This window comes from Panthera onca, chromosome B3 (assembly GCF_046562875.1).
Source record: "Panthera onca isolate mPanOnc1 chromosome B3, mPanOnc1 haplotype 2, whole genome shotgun sequence".
NCBI classification, from domain to species: Eukaryota; Metazoa; Chordata; class Mammalia; order Carnivora; family Felidae; genus Panthera; species Panthera onca.
In genome coordinates, this window is record NC_138344.1 from 47,372,247 (window position 1) to 47,394,349 (window position 22,103).

Here is a 22,103-nt window from a genome sequence, read left to right on the forward strand (position 1 = left end):
AATGTCCATCAACTGATGAATGGATAAAGAAATTGTGGTTTATATACACAATGGAATACTACGTGGCAATGAGAAAAAATGAAATATGGCCTTTTGTAGCAACATGGATGGAACTGGAGAGTGTGATGCTAAGTGAAATAAGCCATACAGAGAAAGACAGATACCATATGGTTTCACTCTTATGTGGATCCTGAGAAACATAACAGAAACCCATGGGGGAGGGGAAGGGAAAAAAAAAAAAAGAGGTTAGAGTGGGAGAGAGCCAAAGCATAAGAGACTGTTAAAAACTGAGAACAAACTGAGGGTTGATGGGGGGTGGGAGGGAGGGCAGGGTGGGTGATGGGTATTGAGGAGGGAACCTTTTGGGATGAGCACTGGGTGTTGTATGGAAACCAATTTGACAGTAAATTTCATATATTAAAAAATTAAAAAAAAAAAAAAAATTATGCTCCGAAGAACTATACAAAGAGCCTAAAAAACATTGTTCAGATGGTTAATTCTTTCAGAGGTTTCTGAAGAATTAATGCATGAAGGCTATTTACATGTGAAAAGTGAAATATTATTTTAAATCAATATCAGATTAAAAGTGAATTTTACCGCCTTATGAGTACATATGGTTCTGTGCACGTTTAACTATAAATTTGTAGGTTTCCAGAGGATAAAGGATACACAAATAAGTAAAATAAATAGTAGCAAATTATGTTCACTAACAATGTTAAGTTAGTACAAACCAAAATGATGTACTAAAACCTACATAAATGACAGCAAATGCAAGCCTTTTACAAAACAGTAAAGAAGATTTGGTCTTTCGCCATGGTTACAACTTCACTGAAAGAATACGAATGGTGGCCTTAAGTTGGTAAATCCATCCAATTACATTCAGGAAGTAAACTAAAATTAAAAGATGAGACAGTAAATACATAGTTACTTCTGAAAATTTAATGCAAGTCAAAGGTAGAAAAATTGATGTTTAAAACCATGTGTTTTGGGGTGCGTGGGTGTCTCAGTTAGTTAAGCAACAGATTTTTGCTTTCAGCTCAGGTCTTGATCTCAGGGTTGTGAGTTCAAGCCCCACACTGGGCTCTGCGCTGGGCTTGAAGGCTACTTAAAAAACGTGTGTGGGGGCGCCTGGGTGGCTCAGTCAGTTGAGCGTCCGACTTCGGCTCAGGTCATGATCTCGCGGTCTGTTGAGTTCGAGCCCCGCGTCGGGCTCTGTGCTGACAGCTCAGAGCCTGGAGCCTGCTTCGGATTCTGTGTCTCCCTCTCTCTCTGCCCCTCCCCTGCTCATGCTCTGTCTCTCTCTGTCTCAAAAATAAATTTAAAAAACGTTAAAAAAAAATTAAAAACAAAAAACGTGTGTGTGTGTGGGCGCGTGCAACCAGTATTCAAGAGGAAGGTTTTTTTCAGCTAAGGATAAAGTTTTGTTTATAAAATTTTCAGAAATATTTGTTTGCCTTCACGATCCACAAAGCACAGCAGGGAGGGAAATGAAGAATACTTTAGTAATGCTTTTGTGCTACTGCAGCAAGATACTACTTCTCATTCCTAAAAGATGACCTTCAATTTCTGCTCAAGGCAATGTTCTCCATAACCCAGTCAACTTGTGGTCACTTACCTCCATTACAATTTATTATATTAAGTATCTCCATTAAATTATTCAATTTATTATTTTAAAACAGTTTTAAGTATATGACATCATTATCTTGTTCAGTCTTTTTGAAAATAAGATGATAATCAAGATATAAATAGAAATGAAACTAACCTAATGCAACTGTTTATAGACCTACTTCTTTGGTAACCTTGATATACAGATGGAGGTCTAGAATTTCACAATTTTATTTTATAAACATCTATGATAAAATAAACTGTACTGCTGAGTATCATTTAAAATATTTTTAAAGTATCATTTAAAATACCTTTAAGTCTTTGAAATCCTATGGAAAAAGTGGTCAACAGTAAAATGCTGGTAAAATATTTTTAGTTGGCAATATTTCCTAAAGCAGGAACCCCATTCATTCTGACTTTGTTCTGAGTGAGTTTGGGTGAGTTAGCCATCATTTTCCCAGTAAAACGCCTAAAACCTTCAACCCAAAGAATCTGTAAAGATGAAATGCACAATTTAAATATATTTTTGCCCAAGAGCAAGGAACTAGACTTGGATTCTTGACCTCCTCAATTATTCATAACAAGAGAGAATAGATGGATACATATGACCTTATAAATTGTTCAGAGGTACTTTAGCAGAGAAGAGGAATGAAAAAAATCACTATACTTTGATTTCACAGTAATTAAAAACAAATCTGTGTTTTCTATCAACTCATCAAACGAACACACTCAATTCTAAGTGGTGTTATCTATCCCCCCCTTGTCAGTCTCAAAGTGGAAAGACTTGAACTGTATTGATTTACCCAATTCTATATCCATACACAATATCAAATATCTTCGTTGTTTGGTATTCCTCCCACCTCTTTTTAATATATGAACCCGTGGTCTAGTTTCTTCTTCTGACTTTTTTCAAAACATCATTCCTCTTTGATCAGGTTGGCTTTCAATTCTCCTGCTGTCCCAGGAAAGCCTCTCAATATCTCCCTTGGATTGATGGGTGTGTATACGTTTATCAAGCTCAGTGAACTGTACATTTAAGGGAAAGATATTTACTGAGAATGTGAAGAAAATCTGACATATTATAACATTTAATGTATTTATTCCAGAAGTTTAGGAGTGGATCTAGCTGACTTCCCCTCAATTTCTCTCATCAGTCTGTCTTTTCAACTCAACAAAGCAGACACAATACATAAACTGTAACTATCAAAGCCATAGCAGGAAAATTTGCTTTACAGTCTAGCTGGATCCAAGTACAATCCCTGACTTTTCCATTTACTAGGCATATGACGACTCTGTTAAGACTGTTTCTTCCAAGGGGCAGCTGGGTGGCTCAGTGGGTTAAGCATCTGACTCTTGATTTTGGCTCAGGTCATGATCTCAGAGTTTGTGGGTTTGAGCCCTGCATCAGGCTCTGCACCAACATTGCGAAACCTGCTTGGGATTCTCTGTCTCCTTCTTTCTCTGCCCCCCCTCTGCTTGTGTTCTCTCTGTCACAAAAAATAAATAAACATTAAAAAAAAGACGCTCTTCCTCAAAAAAATGGAGGTTGATAACAGTACATAACTTACAGCCTAAGTGAAAATGAAATGAGATGATACTTGCAAGGCACTTAGTGCAGTATCTGTCACATAGTAAATGCCCAATAAATGTAAGCTGTTTGAAACTTCAGAAAAGGCCTTTTCATTCTCATTGTCAGACAACTCATCTAACAATCTTGCCATTGAGTAAAATTGGGGAAGGCAGGTATCTGATGCTTAATGAAGTGACTGAATCTAAGTTGGATTTCCCATTTGTGGTACTGCTTCTTCCTCTCTGACTGGAATACTGATAACCTGCTGAAGCAATTATTTTCTGTGTTTAGAAATCCTCAGTAGGAATGACTAATTACTTACAGTAAATCATGTCATCTTTAAAAACCTAACCATAAAGTACATCTGGGTTATACTGCAAAGATAATCAGACTGCAAAAACATTTAAGTTCATGCCAAATCAATGTTGGTTTCCCCACTTTTATGAGAATACAAACCTAGAAAATAAAAAGGAAATAGTATCTTCATACTATGGGGGTGAAAAATACGATTTGAGGTAGTAGGCCAAGCATAGTTCAAGATGTATGACTTGAACGGAACATCTTTTTCTTTGCTTGAGTTTTCTCATTTGTGAAAATCCAGTAACACTGGCTCTGCCTACTTAAATGAGACAGCATACAAAAATGCCTGGAAATCTTGCATGTAGTAGTTCCTAAGTTTACAATTAACTATCCTCACAAAACCCTTTCCCTGCAAAGTTTCAGTGGGTTGTTTAAAAAGATTAAGGTAACACATGACAGCAAATATTATCATTATGTCATTAATTATATCTGTTTCCCAATTTCCCAATTTCTATTCAAGAAGCATTTACCAAGTAACTACTCTGAGTGAGGAATCATACTTGGTCATTCACTTCCTCATCATGTTTCTTTCACTTGGCATTTTATATCGTATGTGTAATAGGCATCAGCACCACAAATGATCAAGTTAAAGTCAATAAACAGATGAAGTTACCCCCCTTACATACTTCTTTACATTTTATATCCACAGGCCTCAAGACATGTATTTGTATTGAAAACATAATAAATCTATGAACCTTTAAAAATACTGCATTATTTCCAAGCAGAAGATGTGGCCTTAAAAATAGTTCTGTAAAAGAAACTAACCTGAAAATCACATGTGAATTAAAGTCAGAATGAAAGCTTTAATTCTAACACAGTAAAGTTAGAGGCATTTAATTCTGGCCAGAAAAAAATGTATAAAAGCAAGACTGATAAAAATATTAGAATAGTTAGAAAAGAAGAAATATTAGTAAGGTGAATCAGTCACAAAGCTGGAACTCTATCTGAGCATGATGATTCATTCAACAAGAATATATGCCCTGGAAGAGTTTCTCTAATGAACAAGAAGTTCATTGGAATAAAAATATAGTTGACCCTTGAATGGCATGGAGAGGGTGGGAGGGAATAGGGGCACCAACTACCTACATGGTCAAAAATCCGTGTATAACTTTTGATTCCCTAAGAACTTAACAGCTTTACTGTTAACAGAGGTAGACTTGCTGATAACACAGTCGATTAACACATTTTTATATGTATTATATTTTATTCTTATAATAAAGTAAGCTAGAGAAAAGAATATTTTATTGAGAAAATCGTGAGATTAAGTATTGTACTATATTGACTGAAAGAGATCCACATATAAGTGGACTCAAACAACTGAAACCTGTGTTGTTCAAGGGTCAACTGTAACTAAATTACAGTGTAAGAAGTGTTAAACCACACTTAAAAAAAAATCCGCAGGTAAATTCTTAACAAATTTAAAACCCAGTAGTCATATGGCTCATTATAGCACAGACTTATTATAATGTGTTCTGACTTATATTTCCAAGATGATATACATGCAATAATTCAATTACTATTTCCCAGTTACTCCTCTTAGTTTAAGGATTTCAACACCTATCATCTCTGCTTTTTCACTTTTCTCATTTTATTTAAAAGCTTTTTCTTTGTTTCCAATTTGAAAGTATCCAATTTGAATATACAAAATCATTCTACTTTATTTTCCTTTTATCAGTTAAGCTTCTTTTAATAAAAATTTTCTTTCCATCATAGTTTAAAGTAAAAAAATCAAGGTACAAACTGCATATTCATCATGGTAACTGTAATGCCTCAGGGGGAAAAACTGGAAGAAATACAAAAAGTGTTTAATAGCTTCATGTGAAAAGTTGGATTCTTATTGTTTTCCTTTTTATCATTTTTCAACTTTTCTAAAAGGAGTTTATATTATTTGAAAATTTTAAAATAATTTTATAGAATTTAAAAATAAGGGGTTTTTTTTTTGAGAAAATGTAAGCTAAACTAAAAGCAATCGCTGAGCAAATAAATACAGAACTACTTCCAGTTTAACATACATTTAAATATTCTCTCTCAATTACATATAACTCAAATACAATTACAAAAAAACTTCAAGAAATTCAGTATCTTTTACTTCACTGACATTTCAGTGACTTAAATATTCCTCTTTTTAAAAATTTTAAATTTAAATTTAAAAAAATATTTTGTTTATCATTTTTGAGAGAGACTGTGCACAAGGGAGGGGTGGAGAGAAGGGGAGAAGCAGAGAAGGGGGAAGGGACAGAGAGGGAGACAGAGGATCCGAGGCAGGCTCTCTACTGTCAGCACAGTGCCTGATGGAACCATGGAATCAGGAACTCAGGAACCATGGAATCATGACCTGACCTAAAGTCAGATGCTTAACTGACTGAGCCACCCAGATACCTCTTAAATATTCTCTTAAATGAATTAAGAACACCAAATTTCTCCAAAGAACACATACAGATAGCCAAATATGTTTATTTATTTTTTGTGACAGAGAGAACACAAGCAGAGGAGGGGCAGAGAGAGAAGGATACAGATATGAAATTCTTAACATCATTAATCATCAAAGGAATGCAAATCAAAACCACAATTAGGTATCACCTCACAACTGTTAGGATGGCCATTACAGAAAACAAACAAAAAACAATAAACAAAAAAAGTATAGGTGAGGATCTGGAGAAATTGGAACCTTGTACACTGTAGGTGGGAATGTAAAATGGTGCAGCCACTGTGGAAAACAGTATGGAGGTTCCTCAAAAAAATTAAAAATAGAACTACCATATGATCTAGCAATACCACTTCAAGTTATTTATCCGAAAGAACTAGAGACAGGATTTTGAAGAGATATTTGCACTTACTCTCATGTTCACTTCAGCATTATTCACAATAGCTAAGAGATAACAAATATCCATCAGTGGATGAACAGATAAAGAAAATGCAGTATATTCATCCAATGGAATATTATTCAGCCTTAAAAAACAAAGGTCTTTTCTTAGGTTACAACATAGATGAACCTTATGCTAAGTGAAATAAGTGACTCACAGAAAAGACAAATACTGCATGAATCCATTTATATGAGATATAAAGTAACCAAATTCACAAATACAGGAAGTAGAATGATGGTTGCCAATGGCCAGGGGAAGGAATGGGGTGTTGTTTAATGGGTACAGAGTTTCAGTCATGCGTGATGAAAAAGTTCTAGAGATCTGCTATGCAACAAAGAGCATACAGTTAACAGTACTGTACAGTACACTTGAAAGTTTGCTAAGAGAGTATATCTAATGTTAACTATGGGTTTTTTTTTTTTTACCACAATTAAAAGAAAAAAGAACACCTAATAACTTGTAAGGAAAAATATTCATATGTAAATAACCCCATCCTACGGGGGGCGAAATCACTGTTTTCTGAACATAAAGAAAAGTGATAACCATTTCTTAGATCTTTTTATTTCTGTAAGAATGATCTGTTTTCATTCCTTAATTTTATCTTTGAAGAGATCTTCCTACTTGTGTTTCCCTTTCTCCACGGCCACCTGATGAGCTACAACTGAGTCAGACTTGTAACCAGCTAGGGATTCATTTTTTTTAATTTTATCCCTTGCCATAAAATAAGGTAAAAGGCATTTTTGTAATTACATCAAGTAAATGCCACACAGGCAAGGGTTGGAAAATGGCAATTAAAGTTACAATATAAAATACACTGCAAACATAGCAGATCCTATGGGCCCCAATCCAAGACTTACAACAAAATGTATTCAGTAAACTTTTGATGTAATAGCCATGTCTTCTTCTTGTGTCACCCAAAATAACTTTAATGAATATGAAGAAAGACAGTACGCTAGTAATGGGATTAAGTAAAACAATAAATGGATTTTAACAAAAGTGAAAGGCAGCATTCTTCATACAAACTAAATGGCTACTATAAATTTCGAAAGACCATTTTCTTTAAAAATTACCCCCAAAAACGCCCTCAATTACTTTTGCTTATGTATAAGTGATGTCTTTTGTATTTAACTCCAACAGTTGCCAAAATAAGCCCATTTACATGTGATGCCTGTCAACTAGCAAATTTACATTTGGATTTTGTTGGCTTTGGACCCTGCATTCTGTTCTCTTCTTTGTGCCATTGTTGTTTTTAGGTTTGGCAGTACCTCTAGATCTTTGTTTAACTTAGTTCCTTTGTCTAACTTCTGCAGTATATACACATTATAAAATTAGCATGAAACAACATTTCAGTTTCCATCACCACAATTAATTCCTACCATGGCAGAAGTCTTGCAAATTATGCTTATGTGAACCCAAAAACAAAACACACACACACACACACACACACACACACACACACACACACACACACAGAAACACACACACACAGAAACACAGCACCTGATTTCCCCACCTAAAGATGTAAAAGCAAATAAGAGAAAGAACTATTTGGTTCAATGGTACACACAGAAGATTCATCATGAAGATCACATACAATTTTAATGTATTAAAAGTTAAGTAATCAGAGATGACCCCAACAGTCAGAGCTAAATTTGTTTGGCTGCCAAAAAGCCCATCTTTCTCTTCACCTTTGTTTTCTTCCAATGTATTTTTAGCTCTGTCTAATACAAAAGTACTTTATGTCAGGTAGAGTCTCCTGCCTCAAATTCATCATGTAACTGTGAAAATGATAGCTTAATTTGTTACAGTTAATACTTGAAAGACTCAGGATAGATTCACCTAAATGGATCATGCAGTGGATCAATAATTTAAATACCACTTACAAAACACTGTGAATTTGATCTTCAGTACTTTATGGTGAAACTTGAAAATCTGTATGGATATCCTACCTACACATAAGCAGAGAACTTGACTATAATAACTTTTATAATACACATTTATATTATCATGAATATACTTAGTTTCCTTCATATTCATATTATGAGTAAGTTAATTATCCTAAATGCAATTTTTCATCCTAATCAAGGCAGGAATTTCATTAGGAAAATTCAAAAGACTTTTCCCAGCTATGAACTATGTTCTTGTACTTACATCTGATTGTGAGATATTCTCGATGTTCTGAGAACTCACAGCCCTTCAAAAATAAATCAATCATTGGGCTAAGACTTTATATGAAAGGGCTTTTATCCCCCACTGAATACAAACCTAAAAACAGCTGTTCTTTCATTTGAAGGTTGAGCTCTTATTCATATCACTTCTGGAGGGGAGAAAAGCCAGTAAAGCTATTTTTCAGAAAGTCAAACTCAGTTCCTATGGAACTCCTTTCCATCTGTTCCCTGACATTTCAGTCAGGTTATGCACTTGCCAAAGAGCTCTCTTTGAATACTGAATCCACTGGTAAAGACAAATGGGGGAAGAATCAATTTGTTACTAAATATCATTAATTTAAAATATGAAAAGCTATCATGCATTATGTCAAAATAGGCTCTACAATCAAATATACAGTCCGTGTTATAAACAAAATCAGGAATGTAGAGTGAACAAGAAATTAATGGTTCAGAATTTTTTGCTACTTACTTGCACTAAAAATTTATTCTATGAAGGACAGATAATAAATAAGAACTGATACAATCACATTTTCATGGAGAAAAGAGTGCATCTTATAAGAAAATAAGGCTCCTGAAAGGAGCCTGGGAATCATAGTGCAAGGAACTTTTAAAAAAGTATTTTAATAATAAAAGTTTCATTCAGGGAATAAAGTGAGAAGAGATACTCATGCATTTCATGTTTCCATATTTATTGGAGAAGTTGATCAAGAAAGATACAATTTTTAAAGCAGAAGTTAAAGATACTAGATCAAAAAGTAATAAAGATAATTGATACAATACAAAGAAATAACTAAGTCTGAATGACAACTAACCATGACTTCACAATCTCAAAGAACTGTGACTACTTAGTGATCAGTAACTACTGTGTCAGAAGGAAGGCAGATTAATAACTCTACTTGTCCTTAAGAAGGTGCAAAAGAAAGCCTGAAACTGTACAGATTAATTGGTTCATGATTCTTATAAAGCTGATCTGGAACAAAGAAAGTCCACTGATTCAATAATCAAGCATAATCCACAGACAGCCAGGGAACAAAGTTTATTGAGGTGGGGATGGGGAAGGACAGGAAGGAGAAAGACACAAGACCAATCTCTCTTAGATTTCCTCCTGAGGGGTAAATATAATGTCAAAAGTAACTCTTGGGCTTAATTTATTTATTCTTTATTCTTTTCTTTCCCCCAGCATGATAAGTGTAGTCTTTAATCCCCATTCCCTATTTCCCCCTTCCCTCCACCCACCTCCTTTTTGGTAACTACCAGTTTATTCTCTGTGGTTAAGAGTCTATTTCTTGGTTTCTCGCTCTCTCTCTTGCACACAATTTTCCTTTGTTCATTCGGTTTGTTTCTTAAATTCCACATATGAGTGAGATCATATAGTATTTGTCTTTCTCTGACTGACTTCACTTAGCATTATACTCTCTAGCTCCAAGCATATTGTTTCAAATACCAAGAATTCATTCTTTTTCATGGCTGAGTAATATTCCATTGTGTGTGTATATATGTATGTATACAAATGCATGTATGCATGCGCGCGCGCGCGCGCGCACACACACACACACACACACACACACACACACACACACACTACATCTTTATCCATTTATCTGTCAATGGCCCCTTGGGATGCTTCCACTGTTTGAGTACTGTAAATAATGCTGCAATATTTTTCTTTTTGAAGACTTTAAAAATATTCTATGATATGGACTGTTCAAAGCAACAGTAAAAACAAAAGCCTAAGTTATGATTGTATAAAGGATATTTCTTGTCCTGCTTAAAGGGCTGACAGACAACAAAACCAAGGAGAGTAAAAACATTTGCTGAAATAGATGGAGAAGTATAAATGGATTCTGCACTGATCAGAAAAGATGCATAATCTGGACAGGGAAACCAACTTTAATGGCTAGGTGTACAAAAAACAGTGCAGTAACTCTGGCTAACAAAATGCTAAGGTGACTGCTTGAATATTTCATAGAGCCTCCTAAATGAGGTAAAGTAACACATGAGTTTCAATATGGGCAAATATGTAAGAAAAAAAAACCTCAAAGTCTGTTTACATGGTATTAGTCATTAGTGAACTCTCCATGAAATCATCAATTACCCAGAGAGGTGAACATGAATAGGTCCACTCAACCCTAACATACTAGAAGACAGTCTACAATGTACTTTGAGACATCTTAATTAAAATAAAAAGGACTAAAAAATTTTAGATAAATTTTTGTGAATTAAAGATCCAGAACAAACATAAAATCATACCAAGTAGTCTGGCCTAAACACTGAAGCTGGTTATACGTGTGTCAGGAGCATAGGAGGGTGAGGGTAGGCAATCATTTAACAATTAAGAGCTAGGCAAGGTACTTCACCACAGAAATCATAGAATATGGAGTACATTTTCCTCTTTCCTTGTTTACACATTGGAAAACACAAACACACAAACACACACACACACACACACACACACACACACACACACACACCACGCCAGAAAGGCTAAATCACTTACTCAGTGTCCTAACTCTCAATCTACTGTAGAATACAAGACATACGCACACTTTCATGTATCCAAGGAGCCACTGTACTTTAATACAATTCTAGGTTTTACCTCCTGGTCTTCAATATACTGAACGACTAGCTAAAGAAAACTATGAATCTTCCTAATCTTCCTTTCCCTTGCTCCTAAAGTAGCAGTTTCCAATGAAAGGTAACAAAATTGCTTCTTTAAAAGAATGAAAATATTTTAGATAAACTCCATGGTGTGTCTTTTTTATTTCCATACAAGTTATATTTTAATTATCCTTTCCTAATTAAGGGACGGACATGCTTTGGCAAGAAGGCAGACATGAAAGTAGATTTTTATGTAGGTGATATAGCTCTAGAGAGCTGAAACAGTAGATCCCCCAAACTCAAACTGTGAGTAAAGCAAAATAGTACTCAAGACACTTTTCTGTTATTAACAGCTTTCCCCACACTAGTTTCCTAATCAGACATTGTGAGTTAATAGCTATTAACCCCTTCCCAATAAAATTAAAATGTAAATTTTTCATTAATTTTGGTTTTGCTTGAATGCATAATGTAATATTAATTCATTTTAAAGACTATACCATTTTGTAATAGACATTCCTTTCCCCTAAAAATCTACCAATGTGTTTTAAACATGGCTTATTACAGGGGTGTGTGGCTGGTTCAGTTGCTAGAGCATGTGACTGTTGATTTCATGGTCATGAGTTTGAGCCCCACATTGGGTGTAGAGATAACTTATAAATTTATAAACATGGCTTGTATCTTATTACACTGTTGACAGTGATATACCATATGATTTGGTTCAATAACATGTGTTTAACACTATAAAGTCCTTTCTAAATAAGGAATACTGACTTTCTGCCATGTCTATTTAAATTACAGGCATATTCACATGTGTGAGAAGAGACAGCGCAGGAAGAGATCAACTACATATTCATAAGAATGAGGGGGAAAATGGATTCAATCTTTCAGTTAATTTGTCCATTAAAAGCAAGGGTACTTCTTGCAGCATCAGAAAAACAAAGAAATAGAGAACACATGTACCTAAAATATTAAACAATCTTCCAAAGCAGTCAGAATTGCTACCAAGACCCAACATGATCATAAGACAATGACAATGTGGACTGCCTCTTTATCTGTCTCTCCTTTAATTCATTCCCACACTGGATTCTTTCACCCTTCCACTGCCCTCCCACCCACCTTACAGTCAGGTAGCCTGTACTATTCCTTAAAATCTACAGAGGAAGTCATTTTCTAAACTATTTTGTTTTTATTACTTTACATTTTATCACCTCACAGCCATCAATTTAAGAAAATGATCATGCTGTAAAGTTTTACTTCTTTGTCCATGGAGAAACAATTGACTTCTTCCCTTAATTAACTGACCTCTCCTCTTAATTAAACCACATGATCCCAACAGTCAAGTTATTTGCAGCTGCCCAAATCCTATGACTTACTATAAGTAAAGCCTAAAAACATTCTTCCACAGACTGAAAGTGATATAGGGCTTCCTGCTTTCTTTCCTCTGCACCATTTAAAAGTCTTTCTGACACGTGACACCAAGAAGGAACACAAGCAATAAAAGAAAAAGTAGGTAAACTGGACATCATAAAAATAAAAAATTGAAAAGACAACAGAATCCTATCTCTGATAAGGGACTTGTATCTAGAATATACAAAAAACTATGATAACTCAATAAAAAATTATTAAATGGGCAAATGATCTAAAAAGATAGTTCTCCAAAGAAGACAACACAGATAGCCAATAAGCCCATGAAAAGATGTTCAAAATCATTATTAGCTATTAGAGAAATGCAAATCACAGCCACTAAAATGGCTATAATCAAACAGGCAGATAATCACAATTGTTAGCCAGGATTTGGAGAAATTGGAACCTTCATACTTGGGTCAGTGATACTGTAAAATGGTGCCAGGCACTTTGGAAAATACTCTGACAGTTCCTCAAAATATTACAGATGGAATTACCATAACCCAACAATTCTACTCCCAGGTAAATGCAAGGACTAGGTAAATGTCAAATTACAAAATACAGTCAGCCTGCCATTTAAAAGAGCTCCTTTCCAACTCTTTTATTCCATTCCTATTATTTCCCTAACCCAGGTCTTTATCTACATAAAAATGCCTTCATCACCCTCAACACTGGTCTATTTAATCCATTCCATGCCATACTTAGTGAAGACCTCACAAACACTGCTTCAAAATAACTGAAGAGTCCCTCAGAGCCCCAAACTACTCAATTTGTCAGTCAAGTATTCTCACACTCTGATCTTGACCCACTTTAATAATATGCCATGAGATTCCAATTAGGAGTTTTCTAATCCTGTCAGGCCAGGATCTTCAGTGCCCCCCCGCCCCCCCCAGAATATAAACAAATTAGAAAATTAAGAAAATTTTAACCCCTATCTAAGATAGGGTATCTAAGATACCTTTCAGAGTCCATCCAAAGCACTTTGGTATGTAATATGACTTGAATGCAAACACTTTTCATATTATTTTTTGAGTAAAACTACTCTTTCAGGAAACACTCTATCATTTTAACAGTTTGAATTTTTTTTAACGTTTATTTATTTTTGAGACAGAGAGAGACAGGGCATGAACGGGGGAGGGGCAGAGAGAGAGGGAGACACAGAATCGGAAGCAGGCTTCAGGCTCTGAGCCATCAGCCCAGAGCCCGACGCGGGGCTTGAACTCACGGACCACGAGATCGTGACCTGAGTCGAAGTCGGACGCTTAACCGACTGAGCCACCCAGGCACCCCTCATTTTAACAGTTTGAAATCAATCTCTAATTCATTACTGTACATATATTACCTTACATAAATTACTTAGATAACAAAGATTCTGTTTCTTCATTTGGTAAGTAAGGAAAATAACTGTACCTATCTCATGAGGGAGGCTATAAGAACAAAATAAAATCATTCATGTTAAGTACACATAGAAAGCTCTCAGGAAATGTTAATTAGTATTATTATCATGCCCTAACACATGTGCAGAGGTCTGGAAACTTACATGTTGAGGGAAATATTTTATGTATAAATATGGTTTCTCCTATGGTACCCACACAATACCTAGGGTACTATGTCCCTAAAAATAGCAGAAATCACAGCAAAAGGAATTTAAAATGGCAACAGCCTTTTTCAAATAGTAACTTAGATTCTCACTGCTTTTTAAAGGCAGTATTATGAAATGAAAATAACGTTGAGCTGGCAGTCAACATCCTAGTTCTGTATTCAAGTCACAATTTTACTGTTTATTATCAGTATGGTTTGGGGAAAGTCATTTAAAACTCTAAGTCTTCGTCCCTTATATATAAAATAGTGATATTAGCACTACTAAAATCACTGTACTGTTGTATGAAGTGAAAAATATACCTACATGAGAAAATCCTTTATGAACCACTTACATCCCCTTATAAATCCATATATGTGTGTATATGTAGAGATATACACATATTCTTATTAAAAAATTTTCTCTACGTCGGCATAATTCATATCCATAAACAAAGATGAACATATAAGATCCATAAATGATCTTAAAACCACACTTTATCTATTTCACTGTTGCCTCTCAAACATTACAATCCCTTTCACAAGTGGAAAGTTTGAGCTGAGCTCCAAAACCTCTTCTTGCTCACCCAGAAATGGTCAACTATAGTGACAAAACATATAAAAGAACAAAAAGAAAAAAAGGCAATGAATAAGGATACGCAGTCAATCAACTTAATCATCTGCACAAGCAGGTGTGGGGGCAGAGAGAGAGGGGGACACAGAATCCGAAGCAGGCTCCAGGCTCTGAGCTGACAGTACAGAGCCCGACGCGAGGCTTGAATTCGTGAACCACAAGATCATGACCTGAACCAAAGTTGGATGCTTAACCACCTGAGCCACCCAAGGGGCCCCTCAACTTAATTATCTTGAGTTTCAGTACCTTATAGTTAAGTCCACTAATCATCTGATAACCAGCCATCAATTAACAGGAAGAGCAGAAAAGTAAAGATTCTTCTATTCACACACTAACAACAGCAAAAAATAGTCTTGGAAACTCAAGAAAACCTGAAAATTTTATCGATTTCAATTTGCATTACTTAGGTAACCCAAGTTTTCCCAAGAAAAGAGCAGCTATTTGCTTAAAGAACTACTAACTGTATGCAAATCCAAACAGGAACTACCAAACTAACATGGTGATCAATAATGCAAGACAGCTCACTAATAAACTTAAATTATGTATTACTTATACCTGAATTTCACTATCACCATATCACTAAATAACTTCAGGACGAACAGCTTTAGTCAAGCATTCTTTTAGACAGCAAATAGCATTTACAGATTAAGTGTCAATTCACGGGATCCATTTCTGAACCACTTCTAGTTCTTCTCTTTCCTAATAGATATTCTAGTGTTTACTTTTGAACCTGTACAATCCCTGACAAATGTCTGCAGAGCTGTGAAAGTACAGGTATTTAATTAATGGCACATTTTTAGGATTAAATAAGCAATGCTGCCAATTTTTACTAACATTCCATAAAATACTCTTAAGTTAAAAAAAAAAATAACCTTCTTTCTTTCTTCCGGTTGTTCATGTCCTTTCAGTTCCTTGCAGTTAAGTAGGAAACTTTTACACTTTAGAAAATAAAATATAAGACAAACTATTACACACCAAGAGTGGCTCTAAAAAGAAGAAAAAGAAACTAAACATCTTGCCACCAGTGTTCACACCAAATTACTCACTTCAGTGATAAGGTGGGAAAAGAGGGAAAAGATTAAAACATTCCCCATGGAACCAGTAATACCCAAGGGCAAAGGAGTCCAGGATTTACCGCTGCTGAATAAACATTCCACATTACCACCACAATATAATATGACTTGCTTTCAAATTTTATTTTATTTATTAAATTCTCATACAGTAAAACTGAATTTCCCTCCCTTTTGGTGTACAGTTCTATGAATTTCTACATAATTATAGTTTTCAGCCAGTATTTTTTTTCAGCCAAACATGTTTTCTTTCTGTGTTGCACTGTTTCTCCTCTCCTTCTGGTACTCCAATGACACAAATGTATGCCCTTATGTCACTGGCCCACGGTTTTCTGACAACTTTTTTTCTATCATTTTTCTCTTTATTGTTCACATTGGAAAATTTCTATTGACCTATAAAGTTCAGTGATTCCTCCCTCTTTAATCTCTATTCCGCTATTGTATTGATCCATCCGTCCAGTGACTTTTTTTACTATGACTTTTGTATTTTTCAGTTAAATTTTTATTTGGCTCCTCTTTAAACTTTTTATTTCTTTGCTGATACTTTTAGTTTAACACTTATTGCAGGGGTATCTGGCTTATTCATGTGTTTTTATAACACATGGTTTTAAGTTTATATCTATATTATAATGCTTCTTCCAATGTGATTTGAGATATTTGGGTTTTCATGTTAATTTTGAATTATATCCTTGATATTCTGAATAATATGTTATGAAACTCAGAATCTTCTTAAATCCTATAGAGTACACTGAAGTTTTCATTTTCATAGGCAGTTGACCTGATTAGGTTCAAGCTGCAAGTTCCAATATGCTTTCTATAGGTTGTGATTCCAGCATCAGTCCAGTTTTCAAAGCCTTTCTATGTGGATTTTTCCTGTGAGTGCGCCACCCAGTGGTCAATATGCAACCTGGGTGGAGTTTTATCCTATATCTCAATCTTCTGTGTTTGAAATGCTGAGTAGGATCACATCTTTGCATTTGTACCAACTGATAGGGAGCTCAGGTTTTTGTACACAACTTCATGAGTCTCCTTCCCAAGTTCTTTTCTTTTCTACCTGGCACTTTCCAATTTCCTGAATACGACCCTTTTTGGCCTTCCAGCCAGGAACAGTCTACATCTATTCCCATGCCTGTCTGATGCGAAACATGGGAGGACAAACTAAAAAAAAGCAATGGAGTTTGCCTCTAACCTCTTGGATCTACAGTTCCAGCAAACAGTAAGATTCCCTTCCCTCAGCCTTTTGACTCCTGCAGATACCTACTGCAAATTGATGTCATTAACATATGACTCTTGAAAGGGAGTTGTGACAAAATGTAGACAAAGGAAAGAAAAAAAAAAGTGGGTGAACTTTTCATGCTTTCTCATTCCTCAAACCAAAACTAGAGGGCTTATGGATCTCATTTTAGTTCCAGGTCTCTGTCTGCGATGACATTAGGTCAGGGAATCCTGAAGGTTTGGTGGTATTTTGAAAACTGTTGTTTTTTTTCCCCAATCTGTTTGCTGCTATTTACCATGCATTCTATCCAGGTTTTACAATTATATTAAGTTGTAAAGAAAGAGTAGTGTGTATTTATTCCATATTATCCAGAACCAGAGGATACTAGCCATTTTTAAAGAAGTAAAAAGTACCCTACATTTCCTACTTTCTAAATTCTGAGTTATAGGTCTCTCAGCTTAAAGATAATTTCTAATATCCAACTATGGTGAGAAGTGAGGTCAGAAAGACCCAGAATATTGATTTAATTTCCCAAACTTCAAGCTAAACAATCTTTTTAGCAGAGCTCTTGGCTACAAAGGTGATCACTGACTAGCACATCAGCCAAATGCAAAGAAGGAAGTGTTTATGTGAGTTCCACAAGGCCACATCAGGGCCTTAGCAATCACCTGACACGAGTCAACATTCTGATAACAGGAGTAGCCCAAAGCACTTAAAAAAGTAAAGGTAAGAAGTACAAAACTATGGAACTAGCAGCATGGGGTTTCCAAACTTCATAAAAACATTTCCATGTTGTTTGCTTCATGAATACAAATAATAGTATTACTTTATTTAGATGAAAAGTCTACTGCAGAAATAATCACTCACATATTAAACATTGGCAAATAAGTAGCTGCCTTAAGTGACATGGCAAGCGGCTCGCATCAACCACAGTATGTCCAAGATCAGGCAATTGGTTGGAGTCCCTAGTTGCCCAAATGGCAGGATCTGATGAGTAAAGAAAGGTTGATTAATCCAAAATATCTAATACTCGCCAGTCCAATTGCCTAAAAGCCTACCACCGTAACACTTATACATATATGCATTACTATGGTTATTATGTACATTCTAGATACTATGCTGTATTCTAATTATAAAATCAATGTTGACTGAGTGAGTGTTACATGTAAATAATGCAATTAGATATTAAGCTAGATTTTCACTGTGACTACTCCTAGGCAAAAATAGAGAAGGAAGACGAAAAAGAAGAAGAAGAGAAGGAGAGAATAAGAAGGAGGAGGAGGAACGGAGGGAAAGATGAGGAGGAGGTTGGGAAGTAGAGGGGAAAGTAGAAGGGGAGGAGGAAGCTCAAAAGGAAACATACTGAAATGTTTACAGTATTTGGGTTTCAGCAGAGAGACAGTATCTTTCCCATTTTTCTTCCTGCCTACGCTTTTGAAATTTGCTCTAATAAACAGAATTACTTCCAAAATAATAAACATTTATTAATAATAAGTCAAACTACAAACAATTACCATACGACCCTTAAGTCCTACTCCTGAGTATTTAGCCTATAGAAATGAAAACTTATGTTCACAAACGTTCATTGCCATTCTAATCACACTCTCCCAAAACGGTAAACAACACAACTATTCCTTTAACAGGGGTAAAAAGCAAAACAAAACAAAACAAAAAACAAACAAAAAAAACTGTGGCACATCCACCTAATGTAATACTACTCATCAATAAAAGGGCACAAACTACCACATTCAACAACATAGTTGTATCTCAAAGTTAATATATTCAGTATAAGAAGTCAGTCTCAAAATGTTACACACTGCATTTTTTTAAGTTTATTTACTTTGAAAGAGAGAGAGAGAGAGACCGTGTATAAGTGGGGAAAGGGCAGAGAGAGAGGGAGAACAAGAGAATTCCAAAAAGGCTCCACACTACCAGCACAGAGCCTGACACAGGGCTCGAACTCACAAACCACAAGATCATGCATGACCTGAGCTGAAATCAAGAGCTGGATGCTCAACTGAGCCACCCAGAGGTCCCTACATACTGCATTATTATATTTATATAAAGCTCTCAAAAAGATAAAGCTACAGTAATAAAGAACAGATTAGTGTTTCCCAGGGATTTATATGTAAGAAAAGGGAGAGGGGTCTGGGTGGCTCAGTTGGTTAAGAGTCCAACTTCGGCTCAGGTCATGATCTTGCGGTTTGTGAGTTCGAGTCCCATGTTGGGCTCTGTGCTGACAACTCAGAGCCTGGAGCCTGCTTCAGATTCTGTGTCTCCCCCTCTCTCTGCCCCTCCCATGGTCATGCTCTGTCTCTCAATGATAAATAAATGTTAAAAAAAAATTTAAAAAGAGGTAAGAAAAGGGGGAAAATAGCATGAGCTAGTTTTGGGGGGGTAATAATTATTTTGAATCTTGATTGTGATAGGACTCACATGAATCTATACATGTGTTAAATCAATAGAAGTACACACGCATACACACCAAAAAGAAGTCAATTTTATTATACATTAATTTTTAAAATAAAATTTAAAACCAACCCTACTGAAGAACTCATATAGACTGTTACAAAAATATGTATTTTTTCAAACAACAGGATTGTAAGAGTAGCAAAAAAATAATAAAAAAGAATCAATAAAATTCAAATCAAATTCTAGCAAGCTTATGTGAAATAAATGTATATGGAAATACAAAGGCTCAGAATAGGCTAAATAATTTTTAAACAGAGAAACAAAGTTGGACTCACTTATAGTATCTGTCTGATCTTATGATTTACTCTAAACCTACAATAATCAAGACACTATGTGGTAGGTATCAATGAGATATACTGATCAATGAAAGAGAACAGAGTCCAGAAATGGAACCATACATATGTGGTCAAATGATTTTCAGCTAAGACACTAAATGAAAGGACAGTTTCAAACATTGGTGTTAAAACAACTGAGTATTTATGGAAGAAAAAAAAAAAAGAACTTTAACCCCTATCATACATTTTACACAAAAATTTGAAAAGGCTCAGAGACCTAAACATGAAATCTGAAACTGTAAAACTTCTGAAGAAAACAGGGGGAAAATCCTCGTAATTTTGGAATAAACAAAGATTTTTTTTTTAGACAGAACACAGAAAGCTTTAATCACACAAAAAATTTAATAAATATAATTTCATCAAGATTATGGCCTAATTGCCCTTCAGAAGACTGTTAAGAAAATGAAAAGACAGAAAATAAGAGAAAACATCTTATACCCAAAATTATGAGAAGCCCTTTACTCAACTAAAAGCTGACAATTTAAAAATTGGCAAAGAAGATACAGGAATGGACAATAAGCACATGAAAAGACGGTTAACATCATCAATCATCAGGGAAACACAAGCTAAGATGAGATACTACCACATACTCATATGAATGGCTAAACTTAAAGCAAGTGTTAGAAGATGCAACTAGAACAATTAGAACAATCATGCATTGCTTGTAGAGGGTAAAAAAACACAACCACTTTGAAAAGCAGTTCTCCAGTTTCATAGAATATGAACCATACACTTACAACATGACCCAGAAACTCTGGGTATTTATTCAGGTATAACTGGGTATTTATTCAGGTATAACGAGTATTTATTCAGGAATAACAAAAACCAATGTCCAGGGGCACCTGGGTGGCTCAGTCAATGGAGCATGCAACTCTTGGCCTTGGGGTTGTGTGCTTGAGCCCTACATTGGGTACAGAGATTACTGAAAAGTAAAAACTTTTTAAAAAAAAAAGTATATAAAAAGCTGGGCGCCTGGGTGGCTCAGTAGGTTGAGCGTCCGACTTTGGCTCGGGTCATGGTCTCACAGCTCTTGAGTTCAAGCCCCACATATGGCTCTGTGCTGACAGCTCAGAGCCTGGAGCCTGTTTCGGATTCTGTGTCTCCCTCTTTCTCTGCCCCTAACCCACTCACATTCTGTGTCTGTCTCTCTCAAAAATAAACATTTAAAAAAATTTTTTAAAGTATATAAAAAGCTATATAGTAATTCCATAACAGCCTTATTCATAATAGCCAAAACACTGTAAACAATCCAAATATCTACCAACAGATTAATGGATCAATAAACACTGGTATATGTAAAGCTATTACCAAGCAACATAACCAATTTCTGAAGCATGCAACAACATGAATGAATCTCAAAATCATCATTTTAAGTCAAAGAAGCCAGATATAAGAGTTTATTTTATATGATTCCATTATTATAAAGTTATTTCTAGAAGAGCCTAAAACTAATCTACAGTAACATATAATATAACTATTCACAGTGATAAACTAATATCACTAATATAAACTAATTCACAGTGATAGATATCAAATGAATTGTTCCAAGGAACAGGTCTTAATGAAACTGAGTACAAAGGACTATAATAAGACAGCTTTCTAGAACGATGGACATGTTCTACACATCTGTCAAAATAAATCTCAAAAATGCTAAATTACATACTTTAATAAGTGTATGTATTTACAAATAAATGGATTCAGTAAAATTACAGGATACAAAATCAATATAAAGAAATCAGTTGTTTTTCTATATGCTAACATCAGAACAGCAGAAAGAAAAATTAAGAAAACAATACCATTTACAGTTGCATCAAAAAAATAATAACTAGGAATAAATTAAACAAAGGAGTTAAAGACTATACTTTGAAAACTATAAGATATTAATGAAAGAAACTGAAGACTGCACAAATAAATGGCAAGATATACCATGATCATGGACTGGAAGATTTAATACTGTTAAAGCTCCAAAGCAATCTACAGATTTAATGCAATTCTTATCAAAATACCAACATCATTTTTCACAAAACTAAAACAAAAAATTCCTAAAATTTGTATGAAACCACAAAAGACCCCAAATAGCCAAAGCAAACTTAAAAAAAAGGACTAAAGCTGAAGGTATCTAAAATCCAGATTTCAAACTATACTACAAAAGCTGTAATAATCAAAACAGTTCGATACTAGCACAAAAACAGACATACAGATCAATAGAACAGAACAGACTGCCTAGAA

At 35.0% G+C, this 22,103-nt stretch overlaps 1 protein-coding gene and 1 long non-coding RNA gene across 12 annotated transcripts in view; one reads left to right on the forward strand and one right to left on the reverse strand.

Annotated features, from left to right (window-relative positions):
• LOC132669062 (uncharacterized) overlaps positions 1–12,680 on the forward strand; it is a 34,549-nt gene extending 21,869 nt beyond the window's left edge. Inside the window, exon 2 of the long non-coding RNA XR_009605971.3 lies at positions 11,964–12,680. This is a non-coding gene — a long non-coding RNA (uncharacterized LOC132669062). The remainder of the gene's footprint in view (positions 1–11,963) is intronic.
• TCF12 (transcription factor 12) overlaps positions 1–22,103 on the reverse strand; it is a 377,037-nt gene that overhangs the window by 239,649 nt on the left and 115,285 nt on the right. For 6 of the 11 annotated variants that reach the window (XM_060618409.3, XM_060618411.3, XM_060618407.3 and 3 more), the window contains exon 4: positions 17,935–18,054. The exons of the other annotated variants lie outside the window; for them this stretch is intronic. In XM_060618409.3, coding sequence (XP_060474392.1) covers positions 17,935–18,054 — 120 coding nt within the window. The remainder of the gene's footprint in view (positions 1–17,934; positions 18,055–22,103) is intronic. 11 annotated transcript variants of the gene reach the window in all.